Raw genomic sequence first — 21,288 nt, forward strand, 5'->3', positions numbered from 1 at the left:
CCAACTGGTCCACATTCAAAAGTAACCTCTCCTACTAACTGCCAACACTCACCATTCCCTATTCTGCCCCCAGCTGATCATCCCTCTTCATTGAACTATCCCACTCACTGCATCCCGCTGGTCACCGCATCTCCTCATCCATTAATAATGTCAGTGTTCTATTGCAGGCTTTAATGAGCCAGTCGAAGAATGAAAGCAAACTCCAGGAAAAACATGCAGGTGATTTTGAAGAAATTAACGAAAAGGAAAAACAGGTAACAGAATGGAATGAGTTTGATTAATTTATGTGAAAGTTTCTGGAGTTGGATGGTGTTTCCGATCTTTGAATGAAATGACGTGGAATCTGATGGAATTTAGTTGAAAGATGGAAATCTGGGTCGGGTAGTTATGTACTGTGTGTGAAAGGTAGTAAGTTCTTATTTCTGAAGCTGCGTCCAGTTTTTCAGAAATCCTTTGATCAGAATTTGCTCCTCTGTGTGTTTGAAATAGTCACTTTCTGAATGTCAGAAAATTTTAGACCATTGATCAATTAACAGCACCGGCACATTTCCAAGAGGAGATGCATTATCTCAAACTAAATTTCAGAACACATCAAACTTAAGAGGAAAAGCATTTCATTTAACAGGATGGCAAGTGAGAAAACTGGTCAGAGCAATAATAAAAGACAAAGAATGACAAAATGAGTTCCACAAGGATTGGTGCTGGGTCTGCTGATGTACGTAATATATATATATATAAATAACTTAGACATACATGTAGATGGGTTGGTTAGTAAGTTTGCAGATGGCATGAAGATTGCTGGGATCAGGGACTGTGAGGAAGGCTGTCAAAGTATACAACAGGATATAATTAATCTAAAGAATTGGAATGGAGAAATGGCAGATGGAATTTAATCTGAAAAAAGTGTAAAGGGCCTGTCCCACTTGCATGCGATTGCATGCTTTTGGCGCAACCAAACGGAAGCGGAGTTCACGTGAAGTACGCGCTAAGTTCGCGCGTGATGTCATTTGCGTCATACTTACCAATCAGCTGGGCAGAGGCGGGTCGACTGAATTTGTGCATTGCATGGCGTCGGGCGGCGACGTCATCGCGCAATGCCATGCGCTAGGCGTACGCTGTCAACACGCAGCTTAAGCCATCAAGATGCTGCGTACGACCGCAATGCGCCTGCGTGCCGACAGGCCGTTGGCGCGCGAAGATTTTGGACACTGTCAGATTTTCGGAGCCCCGCGCGATCTCGGGACTTGTCCCGCACAATTCCACGCTTGTACGTGGGACCGGCCCCGCGCGGCCATACGGTGCCCGTACGCCTCAAGCGACCACGCTTGGTTGCACCAAACGCATGCAATCGCATGCAAGTGGGACAGGCCCTTTAGATGTTGCTCTTTGGGAGGTCAAATGTACAGGGAAAGTACACAATGGTCATGACTCTTAACAGCATTGATGTACAAAGGGATCTTGGGCCCAAGTGCATTTCTCCCTGAAAGAGACAACACAAATATATAGAGTGGTAAAGAAGATATATCATATGCTTGCTTCCATAAGTCGGGGCGTTGAGTAGAAGAGTCAGGATGTCTTGATGCAGCTTTAATAAGACTTTGGTCAGGCCACATTTGGAGTATTGTGTGCTGTTCTGGGAAGCCTCATTACTGGAAAGATGTGGAGGCTTTGGAAAGTGTGCAGAGGAGGTTTACCAGAATTATATCTAGATTTTACTTCGGAGTCACGTGAGTGACTACGTGAAGAACCCTGCCAGGACGCATGCGTGTCATATCGCTACACGCATTGCGAGACAGTCAGGCGGGGTGGAACGACGTTCCCCCGCAGCAGCAGTTTTAAAAGCCGGAACCTGCAGGTAAGAGTTACTCTGCGGTCTTTTTGTGTTTCCCATACTGATTTACAGGTGGGGAGCATGGACAAGTCGAAGAAAGCAACGAGGGCTGCGACAAAGCTGGTGGGGGAGGACCGCGGAGTAGCGGGCAGCCAGCAGCGGCCAGCGGCACTTGAATCACCTATAATGGGATCAGCTGTGCCCGATGTCGCCTCCGCACCGGCCAGATCCACTCCACGGCCGGGCGGTAAGGCAAGACAAAAAACTAACAAAGTCGTGGACTCAGATGAGTCCGACTTTGAGCAGCCGCGGGCGGCCAGCGACCGTGAGCGCTGGAGCCGGCTGGAGCGGTGTGGGGAGCATTTGCTCCAACGTGACAGGGTCCGGGAGATGGAGTCTAGTCACTGTGGGCTCTATGTAAAACCCACAGCAGCACCTCTTGTAGGGTGGACAGTGCTTCTCCCTCATCACTGGGGGTCAGTACTGGGCTGATCCTGAAGAGGGGTTTGCAGAAGAGAAATCAGGTGTGCATGGGATGCAGGAACGTGAAAATCTACTGGACATGGTGTCCAACTTCATACAGCCAGACCAGACTGGCCAAAACCTGGAGCAAAAACTAGCTGCCAGTATAGATTACATGCCCTTTAACCAGCTACAAGAACAGGCTGTATTGGACACCACGTCAAGGCACCTGGCACCGGGTAACTGTATATCCCTGAATGTTCCTGTAGTAAATACTTGTATATGGAAACATATTGGAATAGGAGTTAGAGGCATGGATATCAAACTCCAAAAGGTATTAAAACTCCTAACAGCAGGGATAACAGCATTCACCCGCACAGTGGATGAGAAGGACATGTCCCAGGACCAACAGGATGCACTGGCACTGCTTTGCAACACTCAATATGAGATAAACAGCATCAGGAAGAGTGCCATCCGACCTACTTTAAACCCGAAATTCGCGGGTCTGTGCAAACCTGGAAACATAAAATCACCAATACTACTATTTGAAGGTAACCTATCAAAGCAAGTCAAGGAGCTCGATGAGGAAGCAAAAACCCTGGGACTCATAAAAGGGACTTCATCAAAAACCCACTACGGCCATAGACAGCACCCTTATGCACCCACCAGTGGAACAAGACCGACTGGTGAAAGCTTGAAGGTCCGGTACACCGAACATGAGTCTTTTTTAGGCCATGGTCCAGGCCGGCCTTCTTGGAAGATACCCAAACCTCCAACATCAACCAAACCACAAACCCAGACACCGACGCCTCAACATCAACGAAGGATTTACAAAAAGAAGTAAACCTGCCACTGGTAACTATGGAGGTAGGTGGGTCTGGTTTCCTACAAATTGTAGGGAGCATGGAGGTTGGGGGGAGATTACACTCCTTTCTGGATGCATGGAGTATGTTAACTACCGATACTTGTATTTTAAGCAGAATCCAGGGATATACAATAGAATTTATACACAAGTACAGACCTCCAGTTCAACATATATCGAACCGAATGTTTGTACTTTCCGGTAAAGAAAAATCAGAAGCGCATGCTGAACTGGAGCGGCTTTACGCAAAAAGGGTAATTGAAAAATCCCATCACGAACCGCTAGAATTCATGTCCAATATCTTTACCAAAAACAAAAAAGATGAACTTTTTTTCACGCAGAGAGTGGTGAATCTCTGGAACTCTCTGCCACAGAGGGTAGTTGAGGCCAGTTCATTGGCTATATTTAAGAGGGAGTTAGATGTGGCCCTTGTGGCTAAGGGGATCAGGGGGTATGGAGAGAAGGCAGGTACGGGATACTGAGTTGGATGATCAGCCATGATCATATTGAATGGCGGTGCAGGCTCGAAGGGCCGAATGGCCTACTCCTGCACCTAATTTCTATGTTTCTATGTTTGTCGCATCATCATAGATCTGACCAAATTGAATACATTTGTACAATATATTCATTTTAAAATGGAAACCTTTGTTACTGCTAAACAATTGATTTCCAAAGGTTACTTCATGGCTAGCATCGATTTAAAAGATGCTTACTATTCAGTGCCTATACGAGGTGACCACAGATGTTACTTAAAATTCAACTGGATGGGACAGCGTTGGCAGTATAGAGCGCTGCCAAATGGGTTAACATCAGCCCCCAGGCTGTTCACTAAAACTTTGAAACCAGCCCTAGCGTTTCTACGGAAATGAAAACACATGGTCATGGCATATCTAGATGACATACTAATTGTGGGCAAAACTTTGGAATTGGCCAAACAAACTGTAACAGCCACAAAACAGTTAATTGAAAAACTGGGGTTTATTATCCATCCAGTTAAATCTAAATTAAAGCCTTCCACTACTATGGACTATTTGGGGTTCACAATTGACTCAGTTCACATGTCGGTGACTTTGCCAAAGGGAAAGGCTATAGACTTAATAAAGGCTTGCAATAACCTCATTGACATCAGTAAACCGTCCATCAGATTGGTAGCAAAAGTAATTGGCAAAATGGTGGCTGCTTATCCAGCCACACAATTTGGACCTTTACATTACCAAAATTTACAGAGAGCAAAAATACAAGCACTCAAAATCAATGCTGGTCATTTTGACAGACCAATGAAGCTGCCTATAAAAGCTATAATGGAACTAAAATGGTGGATAGATAACATTTGGCTTTGTTTCAATCCAATCATTATCAGCAACCCTTCTATGGTGCTTCAAACTGATGCCAGTGCACTTGGTTGGGGTGCCACCAATTCCATCTCCAGCTGTGGAGGTAGATGGACTGCTCAGGAAGCATCATTATTACTAACACTGGGCATAAACTACCTGGAAATGTTGGGTGCATTCTATGGCCTAAAGTCATATTATACTGGGTCATATCACCAGCATGTTAGACTACAGATAGACAATACCACCGTGGTAGCATATATCAACCATATGGGTGGAAACAAATCGACATCATGTGACAATCTGGCTAATACAATTTGGCAGTGGTGTATCCAGAGAGATATTTGGATATCAGCTACTTACCTACCAGGTAAACTAAATTTAGTGGCAGACACCAGGTCACGCAAATTTAATGAAAACACCGAATGGATGTTGAAAAAAAAAGTATTTGTTGATATTACAGCACGATATGGAACACCAGATATCGATCTATTCGCATCCAGGCTTAATCACCAGTTATCAAACTATGTTTCGTGGGAACCAGACCCTGGGGCAGCGGCGACAGATGCATTTTCGCTGCATTGGGGGAAATTGTTTATTTACGCATTCCCTCCTTTCTGCCTCATCAGTCGAGTATTAAGGAAAATACAGCAAGACTCTGCGTCTGGTATTTTGGTAGTACCCGATTGGCCTACTCAACCATGGTTCCCAGTGATACTGAACATGGTATTAGAACCATGTATCACCATCCCGAATAGACCAGACTTATTGGTTCATCCCGTAACTAGGGATAGCCACCCATGCCATAACTATTTGAATTTATTAATTTGTAGTGTTTAAAAATACCACTACTACAGCTGGGACTGACGGACCGAACAGTGAACATGATTTTGGCGACCCACAGACAGTCCACCAAAAAACAGTATCTGGTCTATATCAGGAAGTGGGAGATGTATTGTCACAAACACAGCATCACCTACAGAGATAAGAGCATCCCGTCTGTTCTGGAATACCTGGCAGGCCTCCATTATGATGAGGGGCTCAGTTATAGTGCCATCAACTGCGCCAGAAGTGCCCTATCAACTTATCTATGGCAAGGAACAGAGCGTCACTCTGTTGGGACTCACCCACTGGTAACTAAACTTATGAGGGGAATCTTTAATACCAATCCCCCAAGAACCAGGTACTCTCAAATATCGGATGTGAGTATTGTCCTGAAGGTGCTCAGGAATTGGTCTCCAGCAACAGCTCTGTCCCTACATAGACCGACATTAAAAACAGTCATGCTAATGGCATTGGTCACGGCACAAAGGGTACAGTCATTACATAAATTAAGACTGGACAACATGACTTCTTCATCTGAAAATATTACGTTTCATATTTATGAATTAGTAAAGCAGAACAGACAGGGATCAGCAGGCCTCAATATAGAATTTAAGTCTTACCCAACAGATGATCGTCTCTGTATAGTAAGACATTTGGCGTTATACATGGAGAACACGAAAATCATCAGAGGCAATGAGAAGGCACTTTTAGTCAGCCATAAGCAACCACACAAAAGGGTGACGGTCCAGACCATCTCAAGATGGCTGAAACAGGTTCTAATACAGGCTGGGGTGGATACTAATATTTTTAAATCTCATTCCACCAGGGCTGCAGCTACATCGGCAGCTATGCAGTTGGATGTACCAATGAACCAAATCCTCAAGGCAGCAGGATGGTCAGGGGAAAAAACATTCCAACTATTTTATCATAAACCAGTCATTAAACCTGGAACGTTTGCAGAAACAATTTTAAGTTCTGTAATTTAATTTACCCCATAAATAGGGGCTATAATTTTGTGTTAATAAATTTCATGGATTTCAATGTCGGATTCATATCTAAATTATGTTGACACAATTCCTCCTACAGTCATTAAGGCAGATGTGATGCATGGACTCGTTTCCACGGCATGAAATCACAGAGCTTTGAAATCTTCACGTAGTCACTCACGTGACTCCGAAGTAAAATAGTAAGATTAAACGAGAACTTACCAGTTCGAAGTTTGATCGTTATTTTATGAGGAGTACGTTGAGGGAATACGTGCCCTCCGCTCCCACCCATGATCATATACTCAACTGGTATTTCTTCTCTAATCTTACTATGTTTAAGTCATTACAGTTATCTATGATTTCACACCGCTGCTTTGAAGAATGACACGCATGCGTCCTGGTGGGGTTCTTCACGTATTCCCTCAACGTACTCCTCATAAAATAATGATCAAACTTCGAACTGGTAAGTTCTCGTTTAATCTCACTATTAGGATGTATAAAAGGTCATTAGAGTCAAGATTATTTCCTCAGGATGGAAAAATCAAATACTAGCTTTAAGGTAAGAGGAGCAAAGTGTAAAAGAGCGGCACGGTGGCGCAGCGGTAGAGTTGCTGACTTACAAAGCCAGAGACCCGAGTTCATTCCCGACTATGGGAGCTGTCTGCACAGAATTTCTACGTTCTCCCCGTGGGTTTTCTCCGAGATCTTCGGTTTCCTCCCACATTCCAAAGATGTACAGGTTTGTAGGTTAATTGGCATGGTATTAGTGTAAATTATCCCCAGTGTGTGTGGGATAGTTTAAAGGTGCGGGGATCGCTGGTCGGTGTGGACCCGGTGGGCCGAAAGGCCTGTTTCCGCACTGTATCTCTAAACTAAACTAAAGATGTGCGGGACAATTTTTTTTTACATAGGAGATGAGTGCCTGGAACATTGTGTTGGTTGAGCCAGATATGTTAGTGGCATTTATGACTTGGATAGGCATATTGGTATGCAGGGAATGGAGGGATATGGGTTAGGTGCAGGTAGTTAAGTGATGGTCTTGGTGTCATGTTTGGCACAGACATTGTGGGCTGAAGGGCCTGTTCTTGTGCTGTTATTTTCTATGTGCTGATAAGGATATGGGGATTCTGCAACTGGGTGTAGGCAGTCAGAAGAAGGGTTTCGACCCGAAACGTTGCCTATTTCCTTCGCTCCATAGATGCTACTGCACCCGCTGAGTTTCTCCAGCACTTTTGTCTACCTGGCTGTAGGCAAGTTGAGTAGTGGGTGAATAGTCATCAAATGAGATTTAATATGGAAAAGTAGGAAGTTATGTACCATGGTAAGAGGACTATTCTCTAACTGGAGAAAGATCGCAAATGAGTGCAATATGGTGTTCTTAGCCACGAATTGGAAAAACGTTAGCAAGCAGCTGAAGAAAGCAGGGAGGAAGGTAAGGTGCTTGTTGTCCTTTATTAAAAGATAGTTGTCTTTTAGAACTAGGGAAGTAAAGTATGGGGTACTGGTGAGGTCGCACCCAGAGTGCTTCAGGTGAGTTTGAAAAATGGTTTTGATCCAAAGCGTTGCCTATAATTGTGCTCCAGAGATGCTGCCTGACTTGCTGAGTTACATTCCTCCTAACATTCCAGCATCTGCACTTCCTTGTGTCTCCTCGAGTACTCTACACAATTCTGCTCTCGTTTTTTATGAAAGAGGGGGTGGACTGGGTGGGCCAAAGGGCCTGTTTTCTGCGATGTATCTCTAAAGTTCTTGCATATGGGGTGCACAGCCTAAAGTTATAGGCCAAGGGTAGACCATCCAAGCCAGGACAGCATCAGTTGCTGGGTGGTTGGCTTTGATGCAACCAGGGAAAAGCCTCAGTGGGCAGTCATTCACGATGTGTGATGGGCTGATCTGGATGTCTGCTGCCGTAAGCAGGGGTGTCTGTCACCCCCACTCACGCAGGTGATGGGCTGTTCTTGCATGGAGGGTGCGGATTCTGTCCAGGGTTAGCCATTGCTTGCGATGGAGGTGAAAAACCGGTGGTTTCACTGTGGGGCCTGTGATGACCTCTCCGTTGTTGGTGTTGGCATCTTTCCAGGCTCTAAAGTAAACTAAAATAAAAAGATATACCAGCACAGGAGACAGTCCAAAACAGATTCACGAGGCTAATTCTGGGGTTGAGAGGGTTGTGCAAATGAAATTAGATCTATATTCTTTGGAGATTAGAGAAAAGCATGGGCGGAAATCCTGGATAAAAATCTCCGCTTTCCGTGAAACAGTGGGGGTGGGACTGATGATCGAGGGCGCCGATTGGGCGAGAGAGACGTTGGTCAGCAAGCAGTGGGGGGGGCAGGACATGATGATTCAGCGCGATCATTGGAGGAGGAAGGCGTCGGTCAGAGGCGGATGTTGTGGGGCGGGGCTGAGGATAGAGCGCGGTGATTGGAGAGGTCCTGGTGGAGCAAAGATCATAGAACGGAGCTTGAATCGGCCCGTTCGCGGGGCCTTTCATCGCCCTGCGTGGCTTAAAATTGGCCGCGGGATCTTCCACCGTCCCGCGGTCAAATTGCTGCATCGAGGCGATCGAGGCTCCCGATGTTGAAGCCCCCGGCGGGCGATTCAAGCCCCACGATTCGGGGCGGACAAGGTTGCTGTTGCTGGAGTTCGGTGTCGGTCACCAACCAGGTCAGCTCCCGATGTTATCGCCCGCAGGGTCCACGGCCGAAGCCTCGCTTGTGTGTGTGTGTGTGTGTGCACGTGCGGCCACCCAAAAATTTGTGTCCCCCCCCCATGTTTTGATAGCGATTCCTGTCCCCGGAGAAAAGAGTAGTTTTCCTGTTGAAATAAATAAGTGGTCACACAGTGGTGCAACGGTTGATCCTGACTCAGGTTTGTTCCTGCTGTCGTTCTCCCCGTGACCACATGGGATTTCTCCTCATGCTCCGGTTTCATCCCACATTCCAAAGACGTACAGGCTCATAGATTATGTAGGAAGGAACTGCAAATGCTAACTTTGATGTCAGGGGAGGGGGCGGGACAAAGATAGAATGTGGGCGGAGACAGTGAGACTAGTGGGAGAACTGGGAAGGGGAAGGGGATGGAGAGAGAAAGCAAGGGCTATCTGAAGTCGAGACCCTTCAGACTGAAGAAGGGTCTCGACCCGAAACGTCGCCCATTCCTTCTCTCCAGAGATGCTGCCTCACCCGCTGAGTCACTTCAGCATTTTGTGTCTATGTAAGAGCAGATGTCTTTCTCTGTTAAAAGTATTTAAACAAAGAAAATAATTGATAGATTGAGCATTGGGTTGACAGTAAATGAGTCATTAATCAGGGAAAACCAGGATATAACTGATGAATTATCATTCTTTTTTGCATCAGTCTTCACCATGGAGAATTCAATAACATTCCAGAAATAGGCATGAATTGAATGATTGGAAGTGATGGGGGAACTTGTCGATAAATATGATCAAATATGGTCCGGAGCTAATTGTTTTTTAAAAAACTTTTTTTTTTTAATCAAAAAATGTATTCAATTATTAAAAAATATTATTACATTCAAATAAAACAAATCCGAACCCACCACCATCATACAATACAAACAAATATCCTTATGAAACTACTTTACAACCATGTTACAATCCTTATTGAGGATACATTCAACACCCTGCGTTCCTGGAACTCCCCCAGAGTGCCCGTGGACAGGGCGTATTCCCTTTCTAACGCCACCCGTGCACGGACGTAACCCCGGAATAGGTGAAGGCAGCCGGCTCGGGTACAGCCCTCCACCGCCTGGCGCTGTGACTGGCCGGAGCAAATTGTCGGGAATAACAGGTTGACAAATCTCACGGTCCTGGGCGAAATCCAGAGGAGTTTAAAAACATGATGAGTGGGAGGAATAATGCATTGGTTTTACTTTTGTGAATTTGCTTAGGTTTAAGGGTAGCTCTTTAGGTTGGAAAATAGTGAATGTAACCCCCTGATTAGAAAAAGGGCAGTCAGCTTCATACCGATAGGGATAATGTTAGCGGCTATTATTAAAGATACAAGATACAAGATACAAGATACATTTAATTGTCATTTGGATCCCTTGAGGTCCAAACGAAATGCCGTTTCTGCAGCCATACATTACAAACACATAGACCCAAGACACAACATAATTAACATAAACATCCATCACATAGCTGTGATGGAAGGCCTAATAAACTTATCTGCTTAGAGCAGATCACTTTGAAAAATTAACTCGTGGTAATCAACTGAGGTCGACATGGTTTTGTGAAAGGGGCAGTTCTTTGAATAAGAATTAACTGGAAGGTGCACTAAATTGATTTGTGGGCAGCTTTTGATTATTGCAGAAAATAGAAACTCAAGGTGGAGGAAGCGGTGTATTTGCGTGGGTAAAAGGATAACGCTTTAGAGGAAGCAGGCTTTTATGGCCCCGTCCCACGGTATGAGTTCATTCCAAGAGCTCTCCCAAGTTTGCCCTGATTCAAACTCGGAGATTTACGGTAATGGCCCCTCGTCGGTACTCGGGGCTCTCGTGGACATTTTTCAACATGTTGAAAAATCTTCACAAGTCTTCCCGAGCTTACCTGCCGTTAGCGTTACGAGCCGCTAAGAGACGTCCCCGAGCTCCGACGTACCCGCTACGTTCATTCTCCGTGCTTACCACGAGTTTTATTTTTTTTAAACTCGGGAGAGCTCTTGGAATGAACTTGTACCGTGGGACAGGGCCATTAAATACTGATTGGCAAAATGTTTAGAAGAATGTGAGGTCTTCTTGTTCAAATATATAAGATCCTAAGTTGGTCCCGAGTGGATTGATGTGAGGATGCTTTCACTAGTGAGAAGATCAAGTAAGAATTTAATTGTTCTATCTGGGACATATGACAATAAAACACTTTTGACTCTTGTAACAAGTGGTGTGCCACAAGGATGTGGGAGGGTCTCATAATTTGTGTAAGTGATTTGGGTGAAGGGGTGGAAAGATGTTGTTGCTAACATTTCTGATTATACCAACATAGTTAACAAACTAAATTGTGAACAAGACATAAAGAGATCATGCAGGGATAAAGACAGGTTAAATGTGGAGGTAAAGATCTGGCTGATGGAAGAAAATTAAAAAAAAAAACTATCTTAAGGGTGAGATTGGAGCTCAGAGATAGAAAGAGATGTGAGGGTCTTAGAGTGGAGGAAGGAACTGCAGATGCTGGTTTAAACCGAAGATAGACACAAAAAGCTGGAGTAACTCAGCAGGACAGGCAGCATCTCTGGAGAGAAGGAATGGGTAACGTTTTGGGTCGAGACCCTTCTTTTTCAGACTGAAGAAGGGTCTCGACCCGAAATGTCACAAATTCCTTCTCTCCGGAGATGCTGCCTGTCCCTCTGAAGGTCTTGGAGCCTGATTTTTGGAAGGCTTATATGCAAGGACAGCAAGTAATTAGGAAAGCTAACAACATTTTATTTGGGAGTTTGGTGAATTTAATATAAAATTAGGAAGGCTATACTTCAGTTAATTTGGGTAAGGGTGAGACCACATCTGTATATTGCGTACAGAATTTGTCTTCACTTAAGGCAGGATGTTAATATGTTGGAAGCATTTTAAAGAACGTCGACTTATACTGGAATGAATGGGTTGTCTCATGCAGGCATGGAACTCGCTATCAAAACATGGAGGGGACCGGGGGACAGAGGGGACACAATTTTTTGGCGGTCCCGTGCGCAAGCGCACACTCACACACACACACACACATACGCGCGAGGCTTCGGAGGCTCAATCCAGCACTAAATGCAGCTCAACTCTGCCTGTCTCGCCGGGTTAACCTACAGCCCTGACTGGACTGACGGGATACCAGCGCTGCTTCTCTGCGCTGGTCATATTTCCCGCAAGCCCAGGCAGGTTAACCTGGCGGGACAGGCAGAGTTGAGCTGCATTTAGCACTGCTTCTCTGCGCTGGCTGTGGGCCTGGGGGTACAGCTCCCGTCTGACTCCCGACCTCTCTGGCCACCCGTGGAGGGGGGGGGGGGGGTGTGGGCACTCGGGTGGGGACGGGACAGCGCCGGAGACCCGGCCGGGATCGATCCTGGCTGCGGATGAGGCGCAGGTCTGTGCCACGTCTCCCTCCTCCAATCACCGTGTCTATCCTCAGTCCCACCCCCCCCCACTCCTCCCTCCTCCAATCATCGCACTGAATCATCATGTCCCGCCCCCATTGCCTGCTGACCGACGTCTCTCTTGTCCAATCAGCGCCCTCGATCAGCAGTCCCACCCCCACTGTCTCGAGGAAAGCGGAGATTTTAAAATCCGGATGACAAAAACTTGGGGGGGATGTCCCCCACCTCTCAAAACATGGGGGGACGTGTCCCCTCTGGCCCCCCCGGGTTTTCCGCCCCTGGTCTCATGAGGAAAGGTTGGACAAGCTAATCTTGTGTCAGTTGATTTAGAAGTGCGCGGATTACCCTATCCAGCGAGGCTAAACAGATGTAGGAAGGAACTGCAGATGCTGGTTTACACTGAAGATAGACACAAAAAGCTGGAGTAACTCAGCGTGCTGCCTGGCCCGCTGAGCTCCTCCAGCATTTTGTGCCCATCTTCGAGGCTAAACAGGTTCTTTCCACAGAAGAATGTGAGATCATCTTGTGAAAATATATAAGATCCTAAGTGGTCTTGAGCAGATAGATGTGAAGATGTATTCACTAGTGAGAAGATCTAGGTAAATCAATTCAAAATCACCGATCATTTAAAATTGCAGAACATAGAAATTCCTTGTTGCAGAGGATATTGAGTCTCTGGAATTCCCTAGCGTTATGGAGTCTAGCTCATTGGAAGTATTTAAAGGGGAGAAGATAAATATTTGAAAGATTGGGGGATTGAAAACAATGGATCTGACTGTGGAGTTCATAGATCATCCAAGATCATACTGAAGGCCAGACAGGCTTCAGGAACAAGGTAGACACTAAATGCTGGAGTAACTCGGTAGGTGAGGCAGCATCTCTGGAGAGAAGGAATGGGCGACGTTTTGGGTCAAGACCCTTCTTCAGACTGATGTCAGGGGAGGGGGTGGGACAAAGATAGAAAGTAGGTGGAGACAGTGAGCCTAGTGGGAGAACTGAGATGGGATGGAGAGAGAACGCAAGGGCTATTTGAAGTTGGAGAAGTCAATGTTCAAACCGCTGGGGTGTAAGCTGCCCAAGCGAAATATGAGGCACTGTTCCTCCAATTTGCACTGGGCCTCACTCTGACAATGAAGGAGGCCTAGGTCAGATTGGGAATGGGTGGGGGAGTTGAAGTGCTGAGCAACCGAGAGATCAGGTAGGTTACGACGGACTGAGCGGAGGTGTTCAGCAAAGCAATCACCGAGCCTGGGTTTGGTCTCGCCGAAGTTGACACCTGGAATTGGCTTCAGGAACAAACTGGCCTTCTGCTCCTCTTTTTTCACGTGTTCTTCTTGTTCTTATTTTATAAGTGATAGGAAAAGAATTAGGTAATTCAGCCCATCAAGTCTACTCCGCCATTCAATCATCGCAGATCTAACTTCCCCTCTTAACCCCATTCTCCTGCCTTCTCCCTATAACCCCTGACATAACATATTTCTATGTTATCCTATTTTCTCATCCACTCCCTACACACTAGTGGCAATTTGACAGAGGCTAATTAACCTACAAACACCCGCACGACTTTGGGGCATTGTCACACATTTCCTGTGTGATGGGGGGGGGGGGGGGTGATTGAGACACGTACGATGCTGAAGGGTCTTGATAGGGTGAATGTGGAGAAGATGTCTGGTCTAACTTTAAGACAGGAATTGGGTGAATTTTTCTTTCTCTCAGAAATGTTCTTCCTTAAAGGGTGATGGAAGCAGTGTTTTTGAATATTGTTACGATGTAGACGGATTGATCCTTAGTAAGTAAAGAAGGGAATTGTTATCATTGGATAGGTAAGAATGTGGTGTTGAGTTTACAGTGAGATAAGATACGGCCTCACTGAAACCTGGAGTAAGCTGAACAGGCTGAGTTGCCTGAACCTGACCTGAATTCATCTGTTTGTATTACTCCATGGTGCCACATCTGTGTCTACATCCTGTAGACTGTAGTTGATTTCACAGAGTATATCATTCACAAGATGTCTACGTTTAAATGATAATACTCCTCATTTTGAATGAGAAAGTTGAGGATTCAAGCTAAATCTTGGGATGGTATAGGCAAAGGCACTCAAGCTTGCACTATTGTGATCTGGTTTACCTCAGATAACCTTCTGTCCTAGGCCTCCTCCATTGCCAGAGTGAGGCCTAGCGCAAGTTGGAGGAACAGCACCTCATATTTCGCTTAGGTAGTTTACACCCCAGCGGTATGAACATTGACATCTCTAATTTTAGATAGTCCTTGCTTTCTCCCTCCTTCGCCTCCCCTTCCCAGCTCTCCCACAAAGCCTACTGTCCCCGCCTCTTCCTTTCTTTTTCCCACCAAGCCACCCCTCCCCCCTCGACATCAGTCTGAAGGAGGGTCTCGACCCGAAACGTCGCCTATTCCTTCCCTCCATAGATGTTGCCTCACCCGCTGAGTTTCTCCAGCATTTTTTGTCCACCTTCAATTTTCCCAGCATCTGCAGTTCTTTTCTTAAACAAATACATTGGATAACTGGTCATTTATTGTACGTTTATTTGTGTTATTGTGTTTAATGTGCGTTTAAAGTTGCAGCAAGTACATACGACATGGATAAGTCATGTGACATGAATAGGTGTCTAAAACTAGAGGGAATCATTTCAGGTAAAGAGATGAAAGATTTAAACGGCACCCGAGGGATACTTTTTCTCACACAGAGTTGTGTGTATATGGAACGAGTTGCCAGAGAACGCGGGAGAGGCAGGTATAAATTATGACTTTTAAAAGACTCTTGATCAGGTACATCGGCCCGAAACGTTGCCTATTTCCTTCGCTGCATAGATGCTGCTGCACCCGCTGAGTTTCTCCAGCTTTTTTGTGCACCGTCGATTTTCCAGCATCTGCAGTTCCTTCTTAAACACATGAATAGGAAAGATTGGGCGGCATTTAGGCCAAGCACTGCCAAGTGAGACTAACTCAGTTCGGCAACTTGGTTGGGATAAACTGTTTCCATGCTCTCCGCCAAAATACTTTTGCAGTGTATCCACTGCTATAATGCAGGTAGGGTTGCCAACTGTCCCGTATTAGCCGGGACATCCCGTATATTGGGCTAAATTGGTTTGTCCTATATGGGAACACCCTTGTCCTGTATTTGACTGCTACTACTCAGGTTGAGTGGACTGTCCGGCCCCGCCTCACCCATCCCGACGTAGTGCAGCCCATGGAGTGCAGCAGCAGCAGCAGCCTCGCCCGTGACCCCATCGGTCGACAGCCCGGCCAGCTGTCAAACCTTCGGACCTTCGCTTACCGCCAACACCACCGCCCCTCCTTCTCACGGCTGATCATCGGTTCATGAGTTGGACGGAGCGCCGGACTTTGCGTTTGATGTCGCGCGGCCCTGGCCAAAACTCCTCAGCTGGCCCGCCGGCTGGGCTTTGTGTGCAGTCCAGCACCCGGGACAACTCATCATTCACCCAGCCACGGTCGAGTTGGTCAATGAATTGCCGTCGGGAATTTGTCCCCTAGTTTGACCATTTGTCCCTTATTTAGGAGTGAGAAAGTTGGCGACGCTAAATGCAGGATATATGCTCAAATGCTCACTGCAATGTTCCACACAGTGAGACCAGTGAGATAAGGACCAGACAATCTGTGTAAGGAAGTAAAAAATATCTGATGACAGAAACTAAGTTCGTGGAATCCATTTTGGAGACTTTGGTTGAAGGATAATGTGGACCATGCTAGCAATGAAACGTCTACTATTCCTTGGAATAGGACAATGGGATGAACTGGGTGGCACGGTGGTGCAGCGATAGAGCTACTGCCCAACAGCGCCAGAAATCCGGGTTCGATGCTGACTACAGGTGCTTACCTGTACGAAGTCTGTACGTTCTCCCCGTGACCTGTGTGGGTTTTCTCCGAGATCTTCGGTTTCCTCCCAAGATTGATTGGTTTGGTATAAATGTAAAGCTGTCCCTAGTGTATGTAGGGGTAGTGTTAATATGCGGGGATTGCTGGTCGGCGTGGACTCAGTCGGCCGATGGGCCTGTTTCCGGGCTGTATCTCAACTGCATCCATGAGGGGGCAGGCAAGGACTTGCCTCACTGCCTCATCTGAAAGATAGAATCTTTAACTAGCGTGCATTCCCCCTGCAAGAGGCAGGGCCAGTTGTCCAGGGCAACATTGCTCAATGTGAGACACGATGACTCAGCAGGCATAATCAAGAACCAGTCTCACCTTGGTCACTCCCTCTTCTCCCCTCTCTCCTGGGGCAATAGGTTCAGAAGTTTAAAAATGCATACCTCAGTTCAGGAAGAGTTTCTTCCTAGTGGCTGTCAGGCAACTGAATGGTCCTCTCATCAGCGACAGTGTGGTCCTGGTCTCCTATTTACCTCAATCACGACCTTTGTACTGTCTTTAAATGGACTATATCAGACTTCAAAGTTATATCTTGTAATCAATGTTGTACCCTTTAACCTTTAAAGGGCCTGTCCCACTTTCACGAGGTAATTCACAAATTCTCCCGAGTTTTCCCCTTGATTCAAACTCGCATAATGTTCGTAACGAGTCTGTAGGAGTTCGTAGATATATCGTAGTGGCTTGTTATGCCAGCCGTAGGTACCCGTGGCATCAGGTAAGTCGGGACGTTTTTTCCAGCCCGATAAAAAATGCCCACAAGTAAAAAAAATGGTCGGGATGAAAGAAATTGCAACTTTTTATTCATAAGGAGGGGATCGAAATAGTCGTGGGAATTCTTAGACAGACTCGTAGGAGTTCGTGAACATAGTCGTGGAAGGTCGTAGGAGTTCGTAGAATACCACGATCTTGATATTATTTTAGGTCCTTTAAACTCGGCAGAGTTTTGAATTAAGTCATGTATTGTCTTTTCTTTAATTGGATAACACACAAACATGGATGTTGCCCGCACTTGAGGGCCTCAGCTATAGGGAGAGGTTGGGCAGGCCTGGATGGGAAAGGTTCAGAGGGATAATAGACTAAGTGGGACCCGTTGGGTCCCAGTCACACTGGTAGGCCTGGTCCCCCAACACAACCCATTCCCCAATGCAATATTCCACCACTCACCCATAGCCCCTAACTGCGCAGGCGCGGCTGATTTCCCCTCATCCCCCAGCCCATCCCCCTCCTCTTCATGTTTGGGGAGGGAGGAGGGAGGGGGAGGGAAGGGGGTGTGGGGTGGGCGGGGTATAGAGGGAAGTGGGGGTGTGTGGGCAGGGGGTTGTAGGACAGGGGAGAGAGCGTGGTGTGGGGGAAGGGGGGGTGGGGGGAGGAGGGGTGTGTGAGGAGGTGTGTTTTGTGGGTGGGAGGGGTGTGTGAGGAGGTGCGTTGTATGTGGGGGGAGGGGGAGGATGTATGGGGGGAAGGGGGGTTGTGGGGGAAGGGGTTGTGTGGGGGGAGGGTGTGTGTATGGGCGGGGGGGAGATGTGTGAGGGGGGGTTGGGGGGGGGGGGGGGGGTGTTGTGGGGGGGAGGGGGTGTGTGGTGGGGGGGGGTGGTGTGTGGGGGGGGTGGGGGGTGGTGGTGGGGGGGATGGTGGTGTGTGCACAGGGGGAGAGGTGGTGTGTGGGTGGAGGGGGAGAGGGGTGTGGGGGTGTGGTGTTGGAGGGGAGGGTTGTGGGGGCAGAGGGGGTGGGGGTGGGGGGGGGGGGGGGGGGGGGTTGGGGGCGGGGAGAACTCTGTGAAAAGACGGGGTTGTGGGGGAGAGGGGAGTATCACAGGGGAGGGGGGCAGGAGCCAGCGAGGGGGACCAGAGGGGAAGAGGCTGGAGCTGGCGGTGTGATGGGGACTCACAGCGGGCGCTGGTCGCTGAACGTTTTCCTCCGCTGGGATCAGAGTCTCCACTTTCCGTCTCCATCTCCCGCGCCAGGCCGGGCCGCGCCGCTTTCGGTACCTCCAAAAGTTGTGTCCGGTTGGAATCCTCCGCCGGCCATCATCAACTCCAGTAAAGACGCGATGCCGCAGGAAGGGGCGGACCGTCCCGCTGAGTGACAGGAGAAAAGACCAATCCATGTGGTGCTGACTGGCAGGGGAGAAGATCGATCTGCGCACAAGCGATTTTTAAGATTTTTAAACCTTGCTAAATTTTACAATAGACGACTGATCGGAACAAAACTTGGTGCACACGCAGCATAGGAGAACGGTGAGTGAGCTGGCGAAAAATCGTAGCGCTATCGCCTACAATTTTTGCATGAATAGAAAGACCGCCCAAACCAGAAGTGAACAAGATCAGAGTTTTAGTTATAGATGGATGGATAGACAAATAGATGGATAGATAGATAGATGGATGGATGGATAGATGGATGGATGGACGGACGGATGGATAGATAGATAGATAGATAGATAGATAGATAGATAGATAGACCAAACGCAGGGAGGCGAGACTCGTGTAGATGGGGCACCCTGGTCAGCTTGGGCAAGCCTGGGCCAAAGAGCCTGATCCATGCTGTTTGGCACTGTGACTCCATAAACAAAACATTTTCACTGCACCTTGGTACATTAATAAGCTAAACTAAACTAATGTTGGAATATTGTGTAAAACACAAAGGTGCCGGAGGAACTCGGTGAGCCAGACAGAATCTATGGCGGGAATGGACATGCAACATTTTGTGTCGGGGCTCTTCTTCATACTGAAGAATGGTTCTGACCTGAAACGTTGCCTGTCCATTTCCTCCACAGACGTTTCCTGCCCTCTGAGTTCCTTCAGCACTGTGTGCTTTGCTCAAGTTATTAATGTCAGGTCTAACTGAATTGTCAACCAAGATTAATGGATGGATTATCCCTTTGTTGCTTTGATCATTCATTTTTGCCACATGAACTGAGTCACAGAATGTGGAACATTTTGAGTCACTGTGTAAACTGGTGTTGTGCAATTACATTCGTAATGCCAGAGGATCTGAGGCATTATTAATGATTCACTCTCTGCAATCAACATGAGCCAATGTTCAGCATCTAATTACCTGTTTCTCTCATTGTTCTCCCTGACGCATAGTACCAGCTGGAGGCCCAGGATGAGTACGAGGCAAACATGAAGGCCTTACCTCACGAGGTATTGGAGCTGATCAAGTCGATGTTAAACACTAAGTTCACGGATGACCCGGAGAGAGTGGTGTATGAAGGGAAAGATCTGGCAGGAACAGCACCATGTGACTCATCACCCACATTGACTGATACAGAGGACACAGTTTCTGTGGTGACTCGGAAAGATAATGTTAGGTTATAATTATAATTTAATATTGAACTACCAGTGGTATCTGGTTAGATATGGTCCACGTGTGAAGTGGTAGCACTAGATTGACTAGCAGGGAGTCCAGCTGTTTTTAGTGTGTTTTACTGGCATAAAGTGGCACCTGTTCATTTATCTTGTATGGTAGTTTACAGGAGGTGACATACGCTTTGTTAAGATACTTATATTCAAGTGGAGATTGGACTGGCTTTGGAAAACTGCAACCTTGTTCTGTCAATTTCGTAATGTTCCTCTTTCCATATATTTAGTATGTTCTTGTCCATTTAGTCAATAATCTAATTCAGTGCAGAAACAGGCCCTTCGGCCCACTGAGTCCGCACCGACCAGCGATCCCCGCACATTAACACTATCTTACACACACTAGGGACAATTTACACCTATACCAAGCCCATTAACCTACAAACCTGCACGTCTTTGGAGTGTGGGAGAAAACCGAAGATTTCGGAGAAAACCCATGCAGTCACAGGGAGAGCATACAAACTCCGTACAGACAACAGCCATAGTCGGGATCGATGCCAGGTCTTCGGCGCTTTTCGCAAGCGCTGTAAGGCAACAACTCTCCTGCTGCGCCACCGTGCCGCCCTAGGGCTCATGTCTAGGGAACTATATTCTCATTTTGCCCTTTAATGCTGGTACAGTAAGGTCACACAAATTAGTAGGAAAGTTATTTTATTATATCATGGATATTACAGTAGATTTACAAATGTAATAAATTGGAACATTTGGGCAACCAGTACTGCTTTGTCTGTCAGGAAGAACACTAGATGGAATGGGAAAAGGCAGAGAAATTGAATTATGAAGAGGTGCTTTTCTTGGAGAAAAGGCATGGGGTGAAAGGTCAAAAGGTTCCTTTTGTGCTCAGTGAATTAACTACCATACAAGATGCTACAGCCAATCTCTTTGAGGTTCATTATCAGTTAATCAGTTAATTTCCTTTGTATCTTATAACATGAAACTATTTCTTATTTACTGAGTGGGCTTTAAGCTTTGATTTCTAGGTCACATTAGACATTATAAGTAGAATGTTGTTGACTAGTCATCACTGACAGAGCCATCAGTGTCTGAGGATATTTAGCGCTAGGGCTATGATGTTCTCTCCTGCAGGGAGATAACTAGATGAAGCTGCATATTGCACTAGGGAGGCTGAACTATACATAGATGCTCGTTTGCAGATATCATGGCACGACTGACTATAAAACATACAATAGACACATGCTTCCAACTTAGTTTGCTGAGGCTCCGTAAAATCACCTGGTTATGAAATATTTTGATGATTTTCTTAATATTGGAGTTTGAATCATTGTTGCAAATGCTTTTGGCAATAAAATCTGATTCTGATATGTGTGTAGAATTTTTAAATTTTTATTAAACATCGTGACCGCACGTGGGCCTGTCAATGCGAGCTCATATCTTTTGCCAGAAAATGGATTAACCTGAAATTTGGCGTTTATTTCAACTGACTTGTTCAGTTCAGAATATGGGCAGGTGGTGGATACAGAGGAAGGAGGCAAGTGGTGGATTTAGGCAGTGATTATGCCCAATTACATGTTTAAGAAGGAACTGCAGATGCTGGAAAATCGAAGGTACACAAAAATGCTGGAGAAACTCAGCGGGTGAGGCAGCATCTATGGAGCGAAGAAAATAGGCAATGTTT

At 46.5% G+C, this 21,288-nt stretch overlaps 1 protein-coding gene across 1 annotated transcript in view; it reads left to right on the forward strand.

Annotated features, from left to right (window-relative positions):
- The window catches only part of LOC129700502 (1-phosphatidylinositol 4,5-bisphosphate phosphodiesterase beta-2-like), a 149,257-nt gene extending 127,969 nt beyond the window's left edge, over window positions 1–21,288 (forward strand). Inside the window, exons 31-32 of the mRNA XM_055641056.1 lie at window positions 168–254; window positions 19,380–21,288. Of these exons, the coding sequence (XP_055497031.1) occupies window positions 168–254; window positions 19,380–19,610 (318 nt within the window). The 3' untranslated portion in view covers window positions 19,611–21,288. The remainder of the gene's footprint in view (window positions 1–167; window positions 255–19,379) is intronic.

The sequence above is a fragment of the Leucoraja erinacea genome, chromosome 9 (genome assembly GCF_028641065.1).
Source record: "Leucoraja erinacea ecotype New England chromosome 9, Leri_hhj_1, whole genome shotgun sequence".
Classification (NCBI taxonomy): Eukaryota; Metazoa; Chordata; class Chondrichthyes; order Rajiformes; family Rajidae; genus Leucoraja; species Leucoraja erinaceus.